Source organism: Euprymna scolopes, chromosome 21, assembly GCF_053919585.1.
Source record: "Euprymna scolopes isolate OS-2025 chromosome 21, ASM5391958v1, whole genome shotgun sequence".
Classification (NCBI taxonomy): Eukaryota; Metazoa; Mollusca; class Cephalopoda; order Sepiida; family Sepiolidae; genus Euprymna; species Euprymna scolopes.
In genome coordinates, this window is record NC_136502.1 from 37,765,358 (window position 1) to 37,791,214 (window position 25,857).

General features: G+C 31.5%; 1 protein-coding gene across 1 annotated transcript in view; it reads left to right on the forward strand.

The window, feature by feature from the left end:
- Nucleotides 1-25,857, forward strand: part of LOC145242125 (structural maintenance of chromosomes protein 3-like) — an 82,843-nt gene that overhangs the window by 30,296 nt on the left and 26,690 nt on the right. Inside the window, exons 11-22 of the mRNA XM_080105048.1 lie at nt 282-446; nt 1,217-1,338; nt 3,820-3,964; nt 5,105-5,173; nt 6,740-6,843; nt 10,814-10,913; nt 15,768-15,928; nt 16,866-17,007; nt 18,534-18,684; nt 21,563-21,710; nt 24,344-24,415; nt 25,628-25,709. Coding sequence (XP_079961174.1) covers nt 282-446; nt 1,217-1,338; nt 3,820-3,964; nt 5,105-5,173; nt 6,740-6,843; nt 10,814-10,913; nt 15,768-15,928; nt 16,866-17,007; nt 18,534-18,684; nt 21,563-21,710; nt 24,344-24,415; nt 25,628-25,709 — 1,461 coding nt within the window. The remainder of the gene's footprint in view (nt 1-281; nt 447-1,216; nt 1,339-3,819; nt 3,965-5,104; nt 5,174-6,739; nt 6,844-10,813; nt 10,914-15,767; nt 15,929-16,865; nt 17,008-18,533; nt 18,685-21,562; nt 21,711-24,343; nt 24,416-25,627; nt 25,710-25,857) is intronic.

Below are 25,857 nucleotides of genomic sequence, written 5' to 3' on the forward strand. Positions count from 1 at the left end.
ACTTTGAGAAGAGTGTAACTTACAACTGAACTTTACCAACTACTTTATCCACTATGCCATGGGTGTAGCAGACAAAGTACTTGATAAAATGAGAACGGTAATCCGAATAATTCTAATATAAATTATCAACCCCCATAAAACAAATCTAGTCCCTTCATTATTTAACCATCTTGTTTTTAGTATCATAAAAATATTCAATTGATTTTTTTTTTAATTTACTCAACACAACCTTGTCTTTGTTTTATCAAAATATTGCATTTGTTTTCTTTTTTACGCTATAGTCAATAAACAAAGAGTTGCGTGACCTTAAGACACGTATGCAGGGTTTGTTAGAGGAGAAAGATACGTTGTCGCATGAATACCAGGATTTGACCAAGAAAAAGGCCAAAGTGGAACTGACCATGAAAGACATTCAAGAAGAGATTGAAGGAGACAAGAGGTCAAGAGTAAGTGGACCACCTTTTTGTAATGCCTTTATCGAAAAACAATAATTTGTTTTCTAATTATTAATGAAAATAGTTTTCGAAGACAATTAGCGAAAATTGAGTTTTGCTAAAAAAAAAAAAACAGAAACTGGCAAGATGGAAGTAACAAGCATGGCAATTATTTTCTGAAAACTTTGAAAATCTTAGGTCAATTAAGCAAAACTCAGTTTTTGCTAGTTGTCTTTGAAAACTGTTTTCATTAATAATTAATTTTCTACCTTATCGTTTTTCGTAATTTTTGGATATGTTCATTACTGTGACATCACAACTCTGTAAATACCTTTTGGTTTTACTTGAAATTCAATATTTCGAATTTTGTTCTAATAACAAAGACGTAATAAGAAGGTTTCTTGTACTTGTTAAAGGAAAGAAGTTTAGACTTAGCAGCATTAAATGTTAACATCTATTTATGTTATCATTCCACTACAAACTTGATTGCTACACAGAAAATAGACAACCAGAGGATAATAGATGCTGATATTTACTCCTCCTGCATTTTAATTTTTCACCCAGACCTTGTTAGACAGGTAACTCTAACAGATTCTCACCAGCCCTTGCATAGTGAGAAAGGGTTTGACTTTAGAGGAGGAGGAAGACCTGCTGGTTAAGCTATTGACATTGTTTTATAACCTGAATTGAAAATGACTTTTTCACTAATGTATTCTTTTGACAACATTCTCATTTTTCTTTTCTTCTTTCCCTTTTATAATATAAAAAATTTTTTTTGTTAGAAAAAATCTGAAGATGATTTAAAAAAGATTGACGAAAAGATTGCGAGGTGTGAAGATCAGCTGGAAAACATCATACCCATGTACGAGGCACAAAAAAATCGTGAGGAAAATGCTGCACAGCAGTAAGTCTATATTGGGTTAAAAATTTTTTTTTTGTTTTTGCCTTAAATATATATGGCTGGCTCATCATGTCTCTAGGTTGTACAGCCACACTTTCAGAAAATTCAGAAAATTTTAAAACTCACAAAAATCAATATCAGTTCAAAGAAATATATTACTCTCTTATTGTTTTTTATTACTTTGACCTTTAAAAATATCTTTTTTTTTTCTTTCTTTATCTTAATATATAATGAGCCTCAAAAATGACACCCAATGCAAACGGTAATAATTAACAAGCCTTTCTGCAATCCAACCATGTTTAGTATAAATAAACTTCAATCTATGTTTTACTCAGGAATGTCCAGTTCAATTATAAACATGCCTATGTTAGTGGTGGGACAATTCCAATATTTTTCCCGATTCCAATATAATTACCTGTTCTATTCCAAATCCCTTATTCTGATATAATTACCAATTCTGATTCTTTTTTTTTTTTAAATTTCTATATATAGAGTTTTTTTGGGTGGTGTGGGGGTGGGGGGTGGGGTAACATGAAAACCTATGTTATGTGTTCATATATTTTCACAAACATAAAAATACACCTATGAGGTTTTAGTCTTGTTTAAAATCAATGAATATTTATCATTTCATCATTAATATGTATCTTACGTTTTTGTTTTTGTTTAAAATTAAATAAAAGAATTGGTTTGGGTATCGGAAATTAAATATAAATTTTTTCGATATCTCAAAAAGTTCTAATTTTTTTCGAGTCCCGATTCCAATTAATTGTCACAACACTAACCTATATAAGAAATGCTAAATAATTAATATCCCTGGTACACTCTTCTCTTGGCACTGTCCAGATTTTGGAGTCTGGAAATTATTTTGCGATAACTCTAGAGGTGAAAACTGAGAGTTTGGGATGAGAATGTTACGGCCCAATGAATGAAGCGCATTTAAGATTGCATTTCCCCATGATGAGACGATCACCCTTACCTCTCATATTGAATGGTGATTTTTAAAAAAATAACAAGACTAGGTGGGTATTCATGACTGGAACTTTGTAGACAAGCCAGGCCGACTGAAGTTTATTCATATTAAATATTTGGTTGACAAGAGAATTCTTGTTGTTTTTAACTTTTAAATTCAGATGAACATATCCCAGCTCAAACAAAACTTTATTGATCAAAATAAGCACCATCAAAATCAACACACTTTTGCTAATGCAAAACGAGTGTATTTATGCCAGTAACATAAAAATCTTGTGTTCTGGTGGCGATGAAGTCGCTGAAGATGTTTTTGATATTGCTTAGATTTTTGAAGCGTTTTTCATACAGAAAGTTGTTGACATGGTTGAAAAAGTGGTAGTCAGTAGATGAGAGGTCTGGAGAATATGGCTGATGAGGCAGAGTTTCGTAGCCCCATTCCTTCACCTTCTGCATAGTGAGTTTAGCAATGTGTAGTCAGGCATTGTGGAGGAGAATTGGGCTTTTTGTGTTGACTAATGCTGGGTGTTGTTGCTGAAGTTTCTGATGTATTTCATCCATTTGTTGTGAGCACTTATCTGCCATAATGGTTTCGCTTGCATTAAAAAGCTAATGGATGAGACCGGTCACAGACCATCAAACAGTCAGCATGACCTTCTTTTGGTACGACTCTGTCTTCAGGAAGTGTCGTGGAGTTTTGTTAGTATCTATCCATTGAGTTGAGTGTCACCGGTTGTCGTAAGGAACTCACTTTTCATCACGAGTCACAACCCGGTCGAGAAACAGATCGTTGTTGTTGTTCAATTCGTGTTTTTTTTTCTCTTTCCAATATCTCTCAAATGGTTGGAAATTGTATATGTTATATCTAATTCAGAAATAAGTTCTTGAACAGTTGTGCATGGATTGGCTTCTACTAAGGCTCTTAATTGATCGTTGTCAACATCCAATGGCCAATCACTATGCGCATCATCTTCTTGACTCATTGCTGCCACAAAATTTCTTAAACCACCATTGTGCTGTAGTGGTTCCTGGACCAAACGCTTTGTTGGTATCGTGAGCTGTTTCACAGCTTTTTGGTCTAGCTTGAATTGAAATAAGAAAATTGTGTGAATTTGCTTTTTTTTCCATCTTGTATTTAACATTCTGAAAAAAAAAAAAAGTGATTGTTTTAAAACGATTTCAATTTAAACAATTAGATAGAGTGAAAAATGCTCTGTAAAATGATATGTAACGTAAAGGTAATATAACAAAAACTTATTTAGAAATATATCATTTGAAATCAAAATTAAAATTTCCGCAAGAACCTTCTTGTAAACCTAATATGTTGTTATTAATCATTCCATTGATGGCATTATCAGATCTGCTGGAGAAGGTATGATCATTTAATTTCACAATAACTATCGTCAAAATAATCACTTGTTTTTAATTGTTTGGAATAAATATTCTTTATTGAATAAGCTAATTAATCTGTCAAATGCCAGGTACACTTGTTCATGAATGCATTGTTGTTTTTGATAGGCTGTGCCTTGCTGAACAGAGGCGTAAGGAGTTATATGCAAAGCAGGGACGTGGTAATCAGTTTACCTCTCGAGAAGAGAGGGATACCTGGATCAAAAAAGAACTGAGGTCACTTAACAAAGCTATAAGAGATAAAGAAGATCAAGTAAGTATCTTTTTTTCTTTTCATTTTCTCCTTTACTTTTCTGTTTTCTTTTCTGTTTTTTCTTTTTCTTTTCTGTTTTTTTCTTTTCTGTTATTTTTCTTTTCTGTTTTTTCTTTTCTTTTTTCTCCTTTTCTTTTTCCTTTTCTTTTTTTCCTTTGCTTTTTCTTCTTTACTTTTCTCCTTTACTTTTCTGTTTTCTTTTCTGTTTTTTCTTTATCTTTTCTGTTTTTTTCTTTTCTGTTATTTTTCTTTTCTTTTTCTCCTTTTCTTTTTCTCTTTTTCTTTTTCTCTTTTTCTTTTTTCTCCTTTTTTTAAAATGCTTCAAACATTAATGCTATTGTTATTTTTCTTTCTTTTTGCAAACTCAATCCAGTTTTACAATCAAATACAAAAACAACAATTTACTTATACAAAAAGCAAACCAAATTTCATGTATAAATATTTGAAGATATAAAAACTTTGAAGCATGAAATCCCTTCTCCAAAATTACTAAATTCTGCATTAAATAACCCTAAAAGGTTGGATATGTCATGAAATAAAACAACCAAACTAAACACCACGAATAAATAAATATTTGAAGACATAAACAACTTGAAGCATATTTTTTTCCTAAAAATTACTGGATTTGACATAAATTAACCAAAAAAGGGTTGATATGCCATAAAACAAATCAACCAAACCAAACACCATGAATAAATATTTGAAGCATAAAAAATTTTTTTCCCAAAATTACTGGATTCAGCATTGATATATGCTCAATCCAGTAATATGCCGATTGATATGCCTTAAAACAACCAAACCAAACCTTCTTCCTCTAGGTGCTTAATGTGAGTTGGAATTTCTTTAGATAAAACTTTACAAAGGCTTCCTGTTCATGAAGCACGTCACTGTAGGACTGTTTTCCTGCAGGCGGCAACATAGTCATTTTCAAATGCAATGTTAATAGTACTTCTCATGAACTGTTGTATTGATCAATTTTGGTTGACACCCGTTCCTTCCAATTAACCTCCTCTCCTTGATTGGCTCTTGGCCTTGATAAGTAATCACCTAACAATAATAATAAAAAAAAATTGTCAACAGTTTTATATATTTTTATGTATTATTCATTAAAAGTGGTTGAAATATTTTTATTTTTTTTAGATTCGCCGTTTAGAAGATGACTTGGAAGCTGACAAGAAGAAAGCTGCAGAGTTGGATATCAAAGTGAAGGTTTGTAAATTTGGAAAAAAAAACAAAAATTGAAGTCCATGATTGTCATGGAATTTTCTGATATTTTCCAATTGGAAATGTTGACAAAAAAGCAATCTGTGTGTATGTGTGTGTTTGCGTGTGTTGTATGTCCGCTAAAAAACTTTTGTCATGAACATGGCATCGTTAGAAAGAGCAATCTCTCGGACAAAAAATATCGAAGAATTGGAAAAATTGACACAATTTGCAAACTGCACATACATGAACCGTTATATTCTTTAATTTTAAATAGCTAAATTTGTGATCTCATAGCATTCGTGTCCTTCTGGGTCCATTGATAAGAGCATTCGGTTACTAACTTCAGTTATGTGAGATCTTGCTCGGCACATGTCAAATTTTTTAAATCTTTTTTTTTCTTGCAGTTTCACTTTTGACTGATGCCACCCAAGTCTTGTTTTTTTTTTTTCTTTTTCTTTTTTAATGACTGGGCTAGGGTTGGATCAAATACAATTGTATTTGTATTTCAATTGTATTTAAATACAATTTTAATGTAATTGTATTTGTATTTAACATCACAAGAAAAAGTAATTTGTATTTGTATTATGGCATCCAGGAAAATAGTATTTTGTATTTGAGAGAGAGAGAAAGAGAGAGAGAGAAGGAAACTTTCAGAGCTCTAATGATAATAAAATGCAATGAGGACATGATATAGAATGTAATGTAGATGTCAAATTTGGAAGGAAATATTTCTTTTCTTTTTCTTCTTTTTGCATATTTTCAGATTACTTTATTACTTTGAAAAAAAAAGTACTTATATTTGTTTTTGTTTAAATCAGTTATTGTATTTTTATTTGTATTTTGAGATTGAGGAATAAAAGTATTTGTATTTTTAGACTTAGGAATAAAAGTATTTGTATTTGTATTTCTGGTAACCTAAACGAAAGTATTTGTATTTTTATTTCAATTGTTAAAAATCAGTATTTGATCCAACCCTAGACTGGGCAATGATTTTGAAATGTTTGAAATTAATAATAGCGAGTCTCAACTCTAATAAGTCCCACACTATTGAGCAAGCTTCAACTTCTGTCCTATTACTGCAATGTTGCATCGCTGTGACTGTTTTAAAAATTCCACTCCTTCACTGTTGAGATTCCTAGATGTCAGAAAACTTTGTACATCGATATTTTCTTCCTTTGGAATTCTTGTCTGGTTTCCTGTTTCCTTGACTGTATGAATCCGCAGAAATTTAAATGTAATGTGAACAGGCATCTCGCTGCTCAACACCTCAGACTTTCCTGTAAGACATGATTCAAAATAGTGATCCTTATGTTCAAGTGGCAATAGACCTTGTTTGCGGTGAAAAAGAGTTAATAAAATTCAATTTTTATTTTTATTAACAAATAATTATAATCCAAATATATTTTCCTTAATTAGCTTTAACCCAAATGTACTTTGTTAGAGAATCTCAGCTGAAATAAAGTTGAATTAGAATCATGCCATTGTTAGAAACGTTTTCATTAATCTGTTAAATTGCTATTTCTTTTTAAAATGTTAATTCGAGATTATATTTGTTTTGTATTTCCACAGGAAATCACCAACAAAATTGAACAAAACAAGGAGATTATTGATCAGAACAATAAAACGTTCTTTGACATGAAGAAGAAAAAGGATCAGTCACAGAACGAGCGAAAGTTGGTGTTTGAGAATTTTTTTTTCTTTTTTTAAATTTATCCCATCATTATCAAAATATGTTTTTAAAAAAAATCCCGTTAAAGATAGCTTTGAAATTTTTGACAAGCAATATTTATCAAGAAAAAAAAAAAGTTTCGCATTATATTTTAGCTAGAATTGTGGGGAACGACAATTAATAATTTGTTTCCATCAAAACTGTCTTTTATAATTGGAAATTTTAGTTCTTGTCCAGCATTCCCCCATATTAGAATACAAAAATTTCTATGATTCACACACCTGTGGCACAATGAAATTGTCATATTCCAAAACTCACAAATATGATCTAATAAATTTTATTTATTGCGGACTATTATCCTCATCTTTTCTTAGTTGTTTCACGACATTTCGGCCAACTATTCCTCTGGCCTTCATCAGATGGTAACCATGACAGGATAGGAACTCTGAATCTCCTGACTGCATTCACTGTCTTCCATAGTTGTTGTCGTCATCTCACCACAGTTTTGGCCAAGTAAGCCTCTGGCCGGCTTTGGGTAGGATTGAAACCGCTATCTTCAAACAATTCTCACCTGGAACCGTAGAGATTCAACATCTCTATCAACTGCACCACGGGCCCCGAAGGGCGATCAAGATTGAATTTTTTGGTCTTATAAATTTATGTTTTATTATTGTCTGATCTTCCACGGTCGGGTCCGTACCGAATGGTATATATTTTATTTACGGAAGGCAGTAATTGCAGTGAATGCAGTCAGGAGATTCAGAGTTCCTATCCGTCGTGGTTACCACCTAACGAAGGCCAGAGGAATAGTTGGCCGAAACGTTGTGAAACAACAACTAAAAAGATGAGGATAATAGTCTCTCAAAAAATAAAAATAATAAAAAATACTCATCTCAATGAATTCCAATTAAAATAATATGATCTAGTAATTTTATTTTTCATCAAGGAAATAAAATTTGATGAGTAAGCAAGTAGGGATTGTCTGGTGCTACTATTTTGAAGACACTAAGGCAGATAATTTAACAATAATTCAAACTTGCGAAAATAGTCTTGTAATGCTTATTACTCATTAAGCATTTAAAATGATTTTCTTTATAAAAAAAACACTTGATTAATTAATGTACATCATAAAGATTTTTTGTTTTTTAATATAGGGGGGGGGGGGGAATTCAGAACAACTGCCGAAATTTTTAAACAAATTTTAATGCAAATAATCAAAAAACTTTTTGAAGAGAGGGAGTTATTCTACGTTTTAGGTGGTTGCATGTGATTTTACAATCTTGCAACTCTAACTATGTTAGTAGTAAAAAAAAAAGATTTGTTTAACTCGCTTCATGAAATGTTTTAAAAAATTGATGAAATAAAAAAATTCTGCGAAAATCTTAAGCTGTATAAAATCATGATGGGATGGTTTTTCTGATTTCAAAACCAGAAGCCGTCATCAAGTAGAGTTCTTCTCTTTAACCAAAAAATAAAATCCAAATAATTAAAATCTGTTAGTTCAAATGGTATTGGAAAAGAACTCTCATAAAATTTATGCAACATTGAACATGTTTATAAATATGTGGGTAAATAAAATAATGAAATTAGAAATCCATAATACGAGGACATTATTTATTAAATCCATTTTATAGAATTTTTATGAAAAAAATTATAAAATTATCCACAAATGTGTCGCTTATATCTGTGAACCTGTGTTCGTATTTCACTTAACACGCTGCGTTTGTCCGAATTTAGCACTGGATTTCTATGCAGGTTGCAGTGTCAATTATATGATCTCTCTTACTGCTATAACAAAAGATTTCTCCTTTCCCCGAAAAATCACAACTCCAGTTTAGAGCAAGTAACAATGTTTTATTTTTATTTATTTTTTTTTTGAGAGAAGTTACAATAATACTTATTTTCTTCTCTTGAATGAAGGCTTGTGAATCAAGATAAACGTATTTTCAAACGGAACACAAAGAGTATGTTAGTTAAAGGCCCTTTGCACCCCTTTGCTAGAATATATATAGATATTGTCAGCTAACAATATCATTCAAGAAAAATAGACTGTTTATCTATGAACATAAAAAAATATTGCCTAGGTTGTTTTATATCAGGAGGAACAGTAATTTTTCTAGGACTCAAGTGGCTCAATGACAGTATAGAACCTCGTAATCAAAAAGACATCACTATTTCAAAAATGTTAGCCCATTTCTAAACATTTCTCTCATTGTAGTCCTGCCGGCTGCAGCGTGCAAGTATTGCGCATGTTTACATATGTAAATGAAATTAGAAATCTATAATACAAGGAAGTTAATCTATTAAGCAATATTTCTTGTTTCTTTCTAATATAAAATTATCTGATCAGATTTCCAAAGTAAAACCAAATAATCCATTTGACATACCGATACTTGATTTAGACTGACCTATTTTGTTTTTGTTTTACTTTCACTTTGTTATTTACACAAATATATTTTTATATTCTGCTTAACTTTTTGAGTTCTCCAAATGATTATACATATCAATTAAATAATGAAATTTCAAACATGTTTTTCATTGATGTAATAAGCATTATACTTATTAATGACAAGCTTGGGTTTAAGTTGAATCTGTGAACCTGCTTGTGTGTGTTTGCTGCACAAGTTGTAATCATCTGTTCGTTGTTTTTGTCCAAATGTAATGCTTTATTTTGACTGTAGTCTTAATCATATGGTCTCAATAACTGCTGTAACAAAAAAATGTATTTTCTAAAGGCCTTATATATGTAAAATCTATTATTTTAGTAAGAAAGCCTCTGTCATATTGCAGTCAGTACATTAGCTGTTGACTTTGCAAGATGAAGTCCATATTTCTTATTACTGCATAGACATTTTGCTGAGGTGATTCACAATTTTTGATATATCACAGATCAAGCAACTTACTCTTGATCCACAGGAGACTGCTTGGTCTATAATGAGATGCAAAAACTGATCTCCAGTATTTTTGAATATTGTGCAGATTGACAGGGTTTTCTAAGATGATGCAAACTATTTTTCTTTTAAATTATGCTGAAAGCAATTGAATTTGTAGTTTCTTTGAGCAATGGGTGAGGGCACATTTAGGGTGTACCAAAGCTGGCAGTTTGGTTTCTGTTGGAATTTTGTGGAATGTATGAATCTTTCAGTACCAAGGATTAACCAAATAGTTAAATCGGATGTAATACAGGATACATTGTTTTCAAACATGAAATGGAGAGGAATTTCCGATATAAAAAATCTGATATTGCACTAAGTGAGCGATAGCCAAATTTTTACTATTGATAATTGCATAAAGAGAAACAAAATGTATTAAATTTATTCAGCACCAATACATTATTTGGCAAACGATCAGCTGAAATTGGAAAATTAAAACTATGGAGGCATAGAAAAGAAAATTAAAACTATGGAGGCATAGAAAAGAAAAAAGTATGGAGGCATAGAAAAGAAAATTTAAACTATGGAGGCATAGAAAAGAAAATTTAAACTATGGAGGCATAGAAAAGAAAATTTAAACTATGGAGGCATAGAAAAGAAAATTAAAAGTATGGAGGCATAGAAAAGAAAATTAAAAGTATGGAGGCATAGAAAAGAAAGAAATGTGTGTTTCAGAAAGGATACATATGTTAAAAAAAATACATGGTGTAGATAGAGTATTTTTAACCATTTTCCCTATTTACTTGTCTTTCAACAAGGGCAAAGTTAGACTTAAAAACATTGACATGCCTGATGTGGGGAAAATACCAAAAAGTGTGTATTTGGATAAAAATAAAAATTGCCTCAATCTAGAAGGATTTCTTCACTGATTGAGGACAGAAAAAATATCAGATCAAATACTACACTTTAATACAAATTGTCCTTTTTTTATGCATTATTTTAATTAAAATAGATGTGATGTGAAAGAAGCCATTGTTTTGCCATTATTTAAGAGAGATTTTTAAGTGGAAGAAGTGTTATCCAGTTTTTCTTTGTTTTCAGTGCCCTCTGGCGTCAAGAAAACATTTTGCAACAAGAATTGCAGTCCTGCCGAGAAGAATTGAGCAAAAAGGAACAAGCTTTAAGATCAATAACTGGAAAGGTAATTCTTTTTCATTCTTTTACCTTTTCAGCTGGAATTGTTTTTAGCCAATAAAAACAGGTTATTGTTCATTTTTGCTACTGTTGTATAATTGAAAAAGTTTACAATACTCGTTTCTGCTAGGTTATTAAAATGTCTGTAGGGAAAATTGTAATGAGTGCCAGAGGAGTTGCCTCAGAAACGCCCATGTGTCTGCGCGTTTTGTAGAGTTCAATTGCTTAACAATAGAAAAAAACACTCTTCATGCGCAACTAATTTTATCTTCAGTGGTCACAAATTCTTCCTGTTTGTATACAAATCAGATGATCTTGGGCTGCATAAAAGCAAGTTGTTTGAGAAATGCAAGTTGTGCATACATACTTTAACACATGATGGATTATTTATGTGAATTAACATGAAGGAGAAAACTGCATTTGTTCATTGCTGAAGAAAACTTAGCAAATCTAATATGAGCTTGTGTTTGTGTGTATTTACTGTGCAGAGCCTACGCAGTGAATACACAGAAGCACAGGCTCTGATATTGTGTTCGTTGTCTTCGCCCAAATTTGCTTCTCAATTTCATCACTCTTGGTAGTGTCAATCTTGTACTCTCTGTCACTGCTATAACCGAATATTATAATATCCACATATTCACATGTAAATCGGATGTTATAACTAAATATTATAATAATATCCACATGTTAACATGTAAAACGAATGTTATAACTAAATATTATAATAATATCCACATGTTAACATGTAAAACGAATGTTATAACCAAATATTATAATATCCACATGTTAACATGTAAAACGGATGTTATAACCAAATATAATATCCACATGTTAACATGTAAAACGAATGTTATAACCAAATATTATAATATCCACATGTTAACATGTAAAACGAATGTTATACCTAAATATCATAATATCCACATGTTAACATGTAAAACGGATGTTATAACCAAATATTATAATATCCACATGCTAACATGTAAAACGGATGTTATAACTGAATATCATAATATCCACGTGTTAACATGTAAAACAGATGTTATAACTGAATATCATAATATCCACATGCTAACATGTAAAACGGATGTTATAACTGAATATCATAATATCCACATGCTAACATGTAAAACGGATGTAATAACTGAATATCATAATATCCACATGTTAACATGTAAAACGGATGTTATAATTGAATATAATATCCACATGCTAACATGTAAAACGGATGTTATAACTGAATATTATAATATCCACATGTTAACATGTAAAACGAATGTTATAACTAAATATAATAATAATATCCACATGTTAACATGTAAAGCGGATGTTATAACTGAATATCGTAATATCCACATGTTAACATGTAAAACGGATGTTATAACTGAATATCATAATATCCACATACTAACATGTAAAACGGATGTTATAACTGAATATCATAATATCCACATGTTAACATGTAAAACGGATGTTATAACCAAATATCATAATATCCACATGTTTACATGTAAAACGAATGTTATAACCAAATATTATAATATCCACATGCTAACATGTAAAACGGATGTTATAACTGAATATCATAATATCCACGTGTTAACATGTAAAACGGATGTTATAACTGAATATCGTAATATCCACATGCTAACATGTAAAACGGATGTTATAACTGAATATCATAATATCCACATGCTAACATGTAAAACGGATGTTATAACTGAATATCATAATATCCACATGTTAACATGTAAAACGGATGTTATAATTGAATATAATATCCACATGCTAACATGTAAAACGGATGTTGTAACTAAATATCATAATATCCACATGTTAACATGTAAAACGGATGTTATAACTAAATATTATAATATCCACATGCTAACATGTAAAACGGATGTTATAACTGAATATGACAATATCCACATGCTAACATGTAAAACGGATGTTATAACTGAATATTATAATATCCACGTGTTAACATGTAAAACGGATGTTATAACTGAATATCATAATATCCACATGTTAACATGTAAAACGGATGTTATAACTGAATATCATAATATCCACATGTTAACATGTAAAACAGATGTTATAACTGAATATCATAATATCCACATGCTAACATGTAAAATGGATGTTATAACTGAATATCATAATATTCACATGTTAACATGTAAAATGGATGTTATAACCAAATATGATCATTATGATGATTGTCCATTTTAGAGAAGATGGATGTCATTGTATCATCAAAATCAACATTATTTGTTTGAAACTTGAGTTTTTATATTGTTTGAAAGGAAAATCCTTTTGGGAATTGACTTCCAAACTAACTTATCTCTGACCAGGTCTTAATTTATCCCTTTTTCTCTCAAGTCCATCTTTATCACTTCTTTTCATGTTTTCCTTCCTGTGAACTGAACCTGTTAGCTTAACTGTTCTGCATCTACTAACCAAAGAACATATCTCACAAACAATCTATCAGCTTAAAGCTCTAAGGCCCACCTGTCTTTGACACCCACAAAAACCTAATTGCCTCCTTCTACTGCTTGTCTTTCTTGAATAAATATATATTAATTACTATAGATAAAATAACAAATATATCTATATATCTATAAAAGTGAACGTGTCTGTGTGTGTGTGTCTGTGTACATATCCCTATGCAATAATTCTGTCAATTTTAAGTCTACAGACTCGAAATTTGATATACAGGGTACTGAGATTTGGGAAAGTCTTTGTGATCGCTTTTCGGCCAGAAATTTAGCTGTTATGGGGTCAAAGTTCAATGATTTAACCTTTGAGAACTCTACCAAACTCCTCCGACAATTTTGGGTTGAAGCACTTGAAATTTTAGAAATAGGTTCCTTGGACAGAGATCTAACTTAATAACTTGATTTGAGCCCAAAACAATAAATGTTAAGGGGTCATAATAGGGGTCAAATTTAAAAAAAATTGACCGCTTTTTTTTTTTCCCCCCTCAACATACACCTCCAAACACCCGGGCAATGCCGGGCTGAAATGCTAGTGTATATATATGTTTATATTTCTATACATACTAGAGAAACCCCAGGTTGAATGAGGATCAACAAATGTTACACTCTCTCATACTTTTATTATTGAAATCGGTGAAATTGACCATTTTTTAATCAAATCAATTGATTGCCTGCTCTAGTTAGGAGACTAGACCCCCACCCCCAAAGTGTACTGGAAGGAAGTTTCACATGCCTCCCCGAAGTGACTTAGTTCACAATACATTGTAGTCTACATTGCACTGTAGAGAACTTACTGTTGATTTTATAAAATTTTAAATAATAGCTTAAATTAAAGTGCGAAAGTCAAGTATCATAATTCAATTCTGCTCTAAAAAGAAACTATTTTGAACATGCCCTTGTCTTATAAAAGAATGTACAGTTGATTTTACAGGCTGGGCTTTTCTGCTTGTGCAGTGATAATATTTTGTAAATGCACTTGTGATCTAAGGTTGTATAAAGGTATTAACTTTGGTTAAAATCGGACTTTCTTCTTTAATCAGATTTTTTATTATTATTGATACTTATCAGACGCATTCCGATATAAAACTTATGTAGGAACACTTTAGTAGTGTTCCTACACATCGAGTACCTTTGTGTGAAATTTAAAAATAAATCGGCCCAACTGTTTCTGAGTTCATGGAGAACGAACACACACACAAAGTTTCTTTTATATAATAGATATTCACCTACATTCCTAAAATGTGTGTGTGGGGGGGGGGGCGACTAGAACGTGAGAGAGACAACTTCCTAAAAAGTTTCCAGTTAGAGTAACTCACTCCAAAATGCAATTATCACCAGAAAAAAAAACCCTACATAAAAAACTTGTTTGTCCTTGTATGTATATGACTAATTTGGCGACATGCAAACACACACACATACAGACATTTGAGATTTATATAATAGATTGATAGAAACAACAGCATTGCTTGAGAATGCTAGTAATGCTTGTCTACATATGTTAAAAAAAAGTTGATATTTTAAATAATTAAAAATGCAAAACTTTATCAAGTTTTACAATAAGTTGGTGGAAAAGGTTGATGGATCCTTTTCGATTTAAGCAATTTTTTAACGGTAACAATCAATACTCTCAGTTAAGGATCACCTTGTCCCTTTTCTGGATTGATGAATGATGTCATCATTTTGTGACTTTATCCCCTGTGCACGATTATTATAATGTCATGATTTAATGATATCGTAAAGTGTGCACAGATAGAAACAAACAAGATCCACAGATGTACAGAGATTGTTACTCGTCATGTTCACCTGTGGCCGTAATCTATAGTGAGCTCAACCTTGCATGTAGAATATTTTGCTAATTGCTCTCTCTTTCTCTCTCTACCCCCACCCTCTCTCTCTCTATATATATATATATATATATATATACATATATATATATATATAGAGAGAGAGAGTGTGTGGTCTCTTTTGAGGCAGACTACTCAATCACTTAAGAATCATAGACTGTTTTATCACTGGGCATAAAAATTTACTGGTTAGTGATGTGATCTCATTATGCCTCCCTTTTTTAAAGACGCAACCAATTTTCCAACTGGAGAAATCAAATTTTTGGATGGTCTAATGCCTTTTCCAGATATTTTTCTCTTTTACAAGCCCGGCATCTGCATGGTTTGCAACTAAACCTGCAACATGTACATGTGTGTGTGTGTGGGGGCAGTAATTTCTATCCTGAAAGATTGAGTATGAGATTTGTGCTTACACATTTTGAGTTTTTATTGCGCTGCAATCTGTTGAATTATCAAATACGTAACAGTTGATTTTCTAACATTTGTCATAAATGAAACTTCTTTTTCTTCTTCCCCCAGGCCATTCTGAATGGTATGGACGCTGTGCAAAAAGTGTTAGACATTTTCAAAACCCAGAACAAGTACAAAGACTTATTTGATGGTTACTATGGTGTCCTTATAGAGAATTTTGATTGTGACAAGACTTTCTTCACTTGTGTGGAAGTTACAGCTGGAAACAGGTAAGTGTGTCACATAGCCACCCTTATGTGTGAGCGATATAAAGCCATAGCAGCCGATTGATATCTGTGATCATTTTCATTATGTGTGTCCTCTCCGAACTGTTTCATTTCAGTATAGATTAATGATGAGACGATTCTAATATTTTTCCTGATTCTGATACAATTATCAATTCTGTTTGAAATTATTGATTTCAATACAATTACTGATTCTAAAATTGCCTAAAATGTGTAGAATTATTTTAGGAGAGATTGAAGCAGGAGAGATAGTCTTTTAAATGTAGGTAGTTTTTTTCTTTTTTAATTGTACAAATTTTTTAACATTTCCCCATTATTTATTGAATCCAATATTTTGATCAACTCGAGAGATTTTCATATATATATATATTCACACACATACACACACACCATATTTTTTTTATTTATAATTTTGTACCATTGTAACTGTGGCATTTTTTTCTGTGTTATTTTTACCTAAATCCATTATGAACAATTTTGTGTTGACATATTTTAGTACAATCCACACTTCGTATTTTATAACATAAAAAATACACATATTTCCATGGTAGGTGCTCGACTGTGCTTCAAGATGTGGCTCCCTCCTTTGTAAAACTTGCCCAGCAAGAGTCCTCAAATGTGTCCTCTCCAAACTCAAAAAGTGTTTGATTTCAGTATAGACTAGTGATGGGACAATTCCAATATTTTTTCTGATTCCGATACAATTACCGATTCTGTTTAAATTTTTTGAGTCAATCATACTTCTCATTAATAGTATTGTTCCATTGTCTAACTAGAAATATCACTAGCCCTTATTCTTCAGTGGCTTTTGGCCTTGATAAGTGACGATTAGTATTTAAAAAAGAAAACTATGACTGATGACAGTGAAATCAACCTGATTTCATGCATCTTTATATTTTAAATATTTTTCCTCTCTTCACAGGTTGTTCCATCATATTGTAGACACGGATAAGACTGGGACAAGAATTCTGCAAGAAATGAATCGACTCAAATTGCCAGGGGAGGTAACCTTTATGCCCCTCAATCGATTGGATGGTCGAGATACCCAGTACCCGGAAAGCAACGTTAGTACTATTACACATACATGCGTTTCATTTGTGTTTTCTTATATCTTCTTTAGATAATTGATTTTAAATCTTAATTTAAAACGTTTCAGGTTTTTATATTATGACAAACTAGTATTTTCAGCTTGTTTTGATCCATTAATGCTAAATCAAGTGTGAAAATGTGTGTGTGCGTATTTACATATATCTTGCCAAAGTTTTTTTTTTTTGCATATTTTATGTTCAAGTTACATGAGAAAGTAAATTAAAGAAAATATATTTTTTCCAAGCTTAAAAACGGGTATCACAAATAGGTTGCAAAAATGGATGAATTATAGTGAAATTTGCTTTAATTTCAACTTATTAATTTATTTATTTTTATAAAATTTAGATGTAAATAAAATTTTCTCTTTATAAATGTATAATTCTTTCACTTGTGATATTGAGTTCTTTTTTTACGAGTTACTTTATCTTAGGTAACTATTTTCTGTGACAGGTTATTTATTTTTTAATTTTAATGTTTTTCGACTTAATGCAGGCCATATTGTGTGTCTCCATCTATATAAAAAGTCTCAGCTTAAAGAAAAAAAGGGGACGCTCATCAATATGGTGGGCTTAATATAGTTTTAAGTTGTTTTTGTCAAAAAAATACAAGTTGAAAACTTTAATGAAAGAATTTTTTTGTCCTATTATTGTTTTTATATTGTCCAAATTTAATCTCACTCTCTCTCATATATATACAGCATGGGGCAGAGCAACTTGCTTATTTATCTTTAATTGATATTCCACCCTGTATATAAGTGACCATATCTGTCTGTGCGGAATGATCTCTACCAAACTACTCTGTCAATTTTTTCTACACACTTGAAACTTGATAAAAAGAGGATTTGAACCTTTGAAACAAATTTGATTTGTTTTTTAAAAATAATTAAACTTAGCAGGTATAAGTCGACTAAACGGGTTACATCTATGCATGCACATATATACATTTATATATTAAAGTCATTTAATTTTTAAAGTTTTCTTATCCATTTGTTGTTAGCTCGGACCGTTTTGATTCTAGGTGATGGCACCCAAGTCATGTTTTTATAAACTTTTGAAACCATCACTATATATTGGGTACAATATAATAATTAATAAAGAATTAACTGTATAAATCTACATAAATTAAAATATTATATTTAAGCATATTTTACGATTGGGCAATTTACTATTAAAATAAAAATCTATCTCTGGAGGGAGTTAACTAGTGATGAATTTCAAAATTGTGTCACATGATTGTCATTTCGCCAGAAAATTTAATTTTCTGTTTTTCAAATAAAACTACTTGATTAATTTATGTTAACTTTTATGCATGCTATTTTTGTTTTCATCACAGATACGTACATTATAAAGATTTGTCTTTATTTTTGTTATTTTTTTTGGGGAGGGGGGATTATGGACAAGCACCAAATGCTTTATTTTCAATTCAAACATTCCTAAGAAATCTTAGTATATATATATCTGCTAACATGATTTTTTAATTTTTTTTTTATTTTGTGTTACAGGATGCGATCCCTATGATTAGCAAAATGAAGTTTGAAAAGAAGTTTGATCGTGCTATTAAGCACGTGTTCGGAAAGGTGATGATCTGCCGCAGTATAGAAGTGGCCACACAAATTGCAAGGACACAGAATCTTGATTGCATCACGTTAGATGGTCAGTTAACATTTATGCCCCCCCCTTTTTTTTTTATTGAAGTCTCAGCTTATTGTAGTGAGCCTCTTAAGTCTTACAATTGTCTGAAAGCCTTTCAAATAATTGTGTAACCTTTACCCCACAGATTATTATCTGCAGTCACTGTAGATTACAAGATCCCCCAAGTGTAACATCATCGAGTTTCAGATCCTTGAAATGTATTCTTGTATTCACGTTAACGCTAGAACTATGTATATACTGCCAGGTTTAGTTCCAAGGTGCACAAACATGTGCAGACCCTAAATCTGTGTGGCAATACAATTTCCACATCAGAAGGTTTTTTGAGGTATTAAAACAGTACTTTCGCTCTCCGGGGCGCTCATTGGTTGTTGCTAGTGCATTCTTTTGCAAAAGCTTATCATTCAGCCAAAAACCCTCATTGCTGGAGAGGTTTGGTTTGTTGTATGTGAAAAACACAAAAAAAAAATGATTAACAAGTCATTTATACTTTTCTTATATAAATGTGTGTCTGTATATATATATATATATATATATATATAGTCTGTACAGAAAGAAAGTTAGAATGGGTAGCTTATAATTCTTTTTGATTAATGAAATACGTTTTGGATGGCTAAAGTATCTGTTTTCAATTTAATGCTTTTTTTTTTTTTTTTTTTACTAAGTTTGTTTTGGGTAAAGTTGAGTTGGTGATTTTTGAATGCAAGTCGAAGCGCCTGCGTCCCAAGAAATTCTCTGATCGTCTGAAAACTTCTGTTTTTATTAAGCCATTATTTGCTCTCCTCTTTCACTATCATTCTTTTTCCTAATAATCTTATGCTATTTTTTCTCTCTCTTTTCTTTACCTAAATAACTTTCGCAGGAATGTTACTTCAGTGCAAGAATTTATCTGTCAGTAATTTGTCAGAAACAGCTTAGTTGACCTTTATGATTCCTCCCGTTTTTATCGGCTGGTCTTTTCAAACTAGCGTTGGAAACCAGAGCTTTGCAGCTTTGCCTATTTTGATAATAATATAATAATTTGTGAGACCACACTATCAAGGTTGGGTGACTTAGTAAGAACTTGTTTACATTGGACTTGAAAACGGCCATGTTATAGTCAGTTGGGAAACAGCTCTGTGGTATTGTTTCACAAATGATAAGTCCCACAGAAAAAAAAAATTTTGTTCATGGAATTTTCGTTTAGTTTTATGCAGAGAGTAAAGGAAATTGCTGACAGTGGTTGTAGCTAGGCGAGTGCTTGTCATTAATGTTTTACGAGGCAAGGGGGGGGTATCATAGCTTAAAGCTCAGTCGAGCACCTGCCATGAAAATAATGCTAGAGCAAAAATAGGTTTGCAACATCTCTTTGAGAAAGAGAATATAGAGAGACGAAAAGGCCCTCACCCACTAGATTTCAAAGTTAATTTTGTACTTTGTCAAGTCAAGAAAAGGTTTTCTGAACAGCTCCTCCCCAAATATGGCAACAGTAGTCCATCTTAGGACATATTTAGCTCATACAGGTAGAGGATTGCAATTCTTTTCGAGCCAAAACAAAATTTAAAACAAGCTTCAGTAATATTTACTCTCCTCCCCTTTACTCCCAGAAAAGGTTGCCCTCCATGCGTTTATCATGTAATCAACTCTCTCTTTCCGTCTATAAACCTGCTTATTTGTCATCTAACTGTTAATGAAATAATGAAACAAAAACGGAAGGAAAACGGCAGCTAGTTATAACTATACTATGGTGGCACAAAACAGCCATGATTCTGATTTTTTTTTTAGTGCAAGAAACATTGAAAATACACTTACCATATTGTTGATTTAATCTCACATAGAAGCAGACAAGATTCCAACACCTGCAATAATGTTCCTATGAGGACAGAATTAAACACAAGATCTGTATTTAGATTGGAAAACCCAGCTCCCCCAAAAAGAGCACTCTAGTGGAGGGAGAGGGTCATTCTGTCATTGACCGGTCAGAACAGATGAAGTGTAGTATTAAAAATCAAAAATTTTGACTTTAGCAATAAGTTTGTTATGGAATAACTAAACATTATAAAAAAACATACAAAGATTGTTTATCAAAATGCACCAATATTCTAAGGGTTTATACTATTGAAGTATCCAGCATAGAAATTGGTTTAAAAATGTGAAATCGGTCTGTTTCTTAAATATTTGTGTTTAATAGGTTTGTTTTTTTTTCTAAAAAAAAAAAAAATCCAAAAATCTTTGAGTCTGGTTTGCTAGTTTTTTTTTTTTTTTTTTTTGTTAATCCGTGTTGTTAAATGATTAAAAAAAAACAATATATTTCAATTTCATTAACTTAAATAATAACCTCTAGCTACAACAGTCAGTACAAATATCAAATGTTCAATATTATCAGAAATATAATCTACTGAAATTACTAAGCGGTGAGAATGTCAGACTGAAAATCTAAAGGTTCCTATATCAATCATGAGTCTCGTCCTGCATTTTATTTATGTTTGCTATTAATACATTATTTACATAAATGCAATAGAGTAAACAAAGCAGGTATTTTAACTATTTTACTTATTTTATTTTAATAGGCAAATGATAAATGAACTATTGAAAGGAATGCAATGAATGGAAATTTTGATATTTATTTATTCATAATATTTTGAGAAAAATTCTCTTTACGGAGACAAACTCAAACAACAGTTGTAGGGAAAACAAAAATGTCTGTCTACAATTCTTTGTAGACAGACATTTTTGTTTTCCCTACAACTATTATTTGAGTACCATTCTCATCATGTGATATCAAGTTAAAGAAATATAAATTTTGATAATTTTTTTTTTTTTTTTCATTTTATTTAATGTATGTAACTGATGATTTTGCTATCATTTTAAGTTTTTGTTCTTTTTTGTTTCATTGTTTTAGGTGACCAAGTGAGTCGTCGTGGTGCTCTGACAGGAGGTTACTATGACACTCGGAGATCAAGACTTGACCTCCAGAAAGGCAAATGTGAACTTGTGAAAAAGAATGAAACCCAAAATGATGAATACAAAGAACACAAGAAAAAACTTGAACATATCCTTTTTATGCTTTTTTAAAAAATTTTTTTATTATTTTTTATTTTTTTTTTTATTATTTTTTATTTTTAATGTTTGTTGTTTTTAATGCTTTTTATTTTTAATGCTTTTTATTTTTAATGCTTTTTATTTTTAATGCTTTTTATTTTTTAATGCTTTTTGTTTTATTTTATGCTTTTTTAATGCTATTACATTTATGCTTTGTATGATACTTTTTTTTTTAATGCTTTTAATGGTTTTATTTTTTATGCTTGTTTTAATGCTTTCTATATTTTATGCTTTTTTTTTTTTTTCAATGCTTAAGGCTTAGATCTGAGGATCTCAGCAGAAGATTAAATCTGAACAGTATAGGGTGATGTGTGCACAGAGGAAGACTTCTTTGGTTTGGTCATATTGAAAGATTGGACAAAAATTCTCTGGTTAGTAGGTGTAGAACAGTTGAAGTAGCAAGGGTCAGTTAGCAAAGGAAAACATGCGAGGAAGTTAAATGAAGATCTGGCCAGATATAGTTTGGAAGTAAATTTTTAGCATTCATCCAACACATTCTCATATTGGTTTCACTTGAAATTGAATATTTCTAAATTTCACTATTATAATGGAGAAGAACCAAAATTTAGTTTTTACTTTTGATTTATTGAATGAAAACACAAAATCAACTCGTCTACATAGAAATATTTAACACTGTCCATATTCTTCTTTTTTTTTTTTGTATTATCGAGCTATGACAAGGTCTGCAAATAATGGAGTTTGGTTTCCATGTGACACAATCACAGACCTTTTTTTTTTTTTTTTACAAAGGAGTCACCACTTATCAAGATCTGGAGTCCTCTCTACGATAAGGGTTAATGGGTGTACAGTAGTCAACGGGACAATATCGTAATAATCGTTGGTAGTGAGAATTTGATAAATTGGATTACTTAAGGGGACGGCTCCTCAAGAATTTGTTCGCATTGAACTTGAAGATGACCATATTGTAGTCAGTTGGAAAGCAGGAAAATGGAACAGATTTCCACAGGTGTGCAGTTCTAAGAAAGAAACTTTGTTCATGAAATCTATGTTTAGGTTTAGGTACAGATAAAGAGTTGGGGAAATTATTGATAGTGGTTTCAGCTAAACAAGTGGTTTTCATAGAAGTTTGATGAGGAGGGACCATAGATTGGAGATCAGACGAGCACTTGCCATGAAAATAATGATAAACTAGAGACAGGCTTGCAAAGTCTCTTCTGTAGGAAAGAGGTTGCAGGGAAGAAAAAAGGGCATCTCCCACTAGGCTACAAAGTCTATTTTGAACTCTGTCAAGGCAGGATAAGTTGCTTCTAGCAACTCCTGCCCAGATGTGGCAACAGTACTTCATCTTTGGATGTAGAGAATTACATCAGCAGTGAAATATTTACTGGAGCAGTAGAATGATCCTACCATTTTTCCAGCGACCTTGGCAACGGATTTGATGTACGTGTTCCATTTCAGGTCAGGAGTAAAGGTCAAGCCAAGAAGCTTGTCAAAACATGAAGGTCGCTTTACTAGAAATCATTGTTTAGGTGGTCTGCCCATCTCATCATCAATCTTTCTCTGCCATAAAAGGATATCAAGAAGAGAAGAAATGTTAATTCATATAATTTGAATAAAACAAACCAATACCATACACTCATACTCATTGAAATACTAAGTACTAATCTGCATACCATGCGAAGAGCCCTACATGGTGCATCATATTCTGACAAGTTGTATAGATTTTGAACAGATCTGACTGAAACAATGACCTAAATAAAATTTTTACACTCTACTAGCTACAATCACTATCAACGATTTCTCCCAATCTCTATCTGTACCTAAATCTAAATGCAGATTCTATGAACAAAACTTCTTTACTAGAACTGCCTGCCTGTGAAACTCTGTTCCACCGGCTTGCTTTCTAGTTGACTATAACATGGCCATGTTCAAGCCCAATGTAAACAAGTTCTTATTAAGTAATCAAAGGATACCCAATTTCCTCCACTAACGATTACTTTTGTCTCGATAACCACTGTACACTCAGTAGTCTTTATCCTTAAATGGTCTTTGGGCATTGATAAGTGGTATCCCCTCTATAAAAAACAAAACAAAACGAATATATAACTTCTATCCACCATAGTACAACTAATGTTTCAGGATTAAATGATGCATAAATGATTGATATGCCGTAAAACAAAACAAAAAAAAACAAAAAAACTTCCTCTTATTTTCCTCCTGGCTTCAAAGCGAGTTTCGTGACAGTTGTTTTCAACACCTGTTCAAACCATCTAAGCCACCATTTCCTCATCTTAACCTCGATTAGCATGATTCTGTAGCGCCTTCGTATGTCTTATTACATGCATGGACAAACAGTGTTACTCCCAAGATGCTGCAAAATATATTTTCAAATCTTTGCGCCGCCTTCCTAGTTCTAGACAATCGCTTGGAGCTGTACAAAATGATTGTTCTCACAATAGTCCAGAATGTACCATTCTGAGGTGCACAAATTAAGCGACATCACATTTATGCATGCATCGCCTTCGTTGAGAATTTGTTGAAGATTATAAATTTGGAAAACAATTTCCTTTTCTTCAGAATCTTTTTTTTTCCTGCACAAAATTCATCCTTAATAATTTTTACAGATTGAAACACAGATAAATAGTCTTGTGAGTGAAATGCAAAAAAATGAAACTAAAAACAGTAAAAATAAGTAAGTATAATCGTTACCCTTTTTGCTTCTAGCTTTCTGTCTATAATAATGGTTGAACACATCAGTGAAAACATTATTTTGTAAAGATATTTAAATAAATTAGTACGTCAAATAATCTCAACTTTGTTTCTGTGCGAGTTTGTTCCTTACACTGAAACAGCTAGGCCAATTTTAAAAAAATTTCTCGCAAATGCACTTTAAGTGTCTGGGAGTGTTCTTAGATACGTTTTATATCGTAATGCCCCCTGTAAGTATCAAAATAACGATAATCAAAAAAATCTGATTAAAGAAAGAACAGTTTGATTTTGGTTAAAGTTAATACCTTTATACAGCCTAACATTACAAATGCATTTTAAAAGTTTTATTATTGCACAAACAGAGTCTGATGGATAAAATCAACAGTAGGTTCTTTGATAATACAGGGGCGCATTCGAAATGAATGTTTCTTTTTAGAGCACACTTGAACCATGGTACTTGACTTTTGAATTTTAAACTTTAATCCAAACCATTATATATATATATATAAATAATTTTATAAAATCAATCATAGGTTCTCTACAGTACAATGTCGACAACAATGTATTGTAAACTAAGTCACTGCAGATAGGCATGTGAAGCTTCTTGATGCACCATGGTGGATCCCCGACTAGAGCAGGTAATTGATCGATTTGATTAAAAATGGCCAATTTCACCGATTTCGATGACAATAAAGGATTGTAAGTGTGAAACATTTGTTGATCCTCATTCAATCCCGGGTGATGTCGGGTTTCCCTGCTGGTGTTACATATTTATTTTATTAATGAATATAATCTAGTTAAAATATTTTTTTCTCTTCATTCTTCTCGTATTAACGAAGAGATAGCCCACTCATGAATACAGCAAAATATATGTTGATGAGTGTTAAGTAAAGTCTGTGTTTCGCGTGGTTGGTGTAATTATTGAACAGAAGAGATTGGTTACATCATGCTTTCGGTTAAGTTATTTAAAGAAATTGGAATACCAAATGTTACATCATTTTCTTTTTTTTTTTTTTTTTTTGTAATGAATAAAATCATTTTTACGTTTTCCATAAATATATAATTGTTAATATTTATTCATAAAAATATTATATATATATATATATATATATAGATATATATATATATAGATATTTAGAGAAAGAAAGATACCCTCCAGATAGGTAGTGAATGATTTGTTAAAACTTTTTTTTAGGGACACTTTTGATAAAATGAGGGCAGATGTACGTCTTATGAAAGAGGAACTTCAATCGATTGAAAAAGCCCGAGGACCAAAAGTAGGTACCACCTTTCTGATTTTTATTTTCTTTCTGAAATTCTCTGAAATCAGCCTTGTGAATATTGTTTTGACAAAATATTACAAATAAATTTGGCGTATCAAAAAGCTAGAATATGTTGGTAATTACTTTATAGTTGTCTTTTATA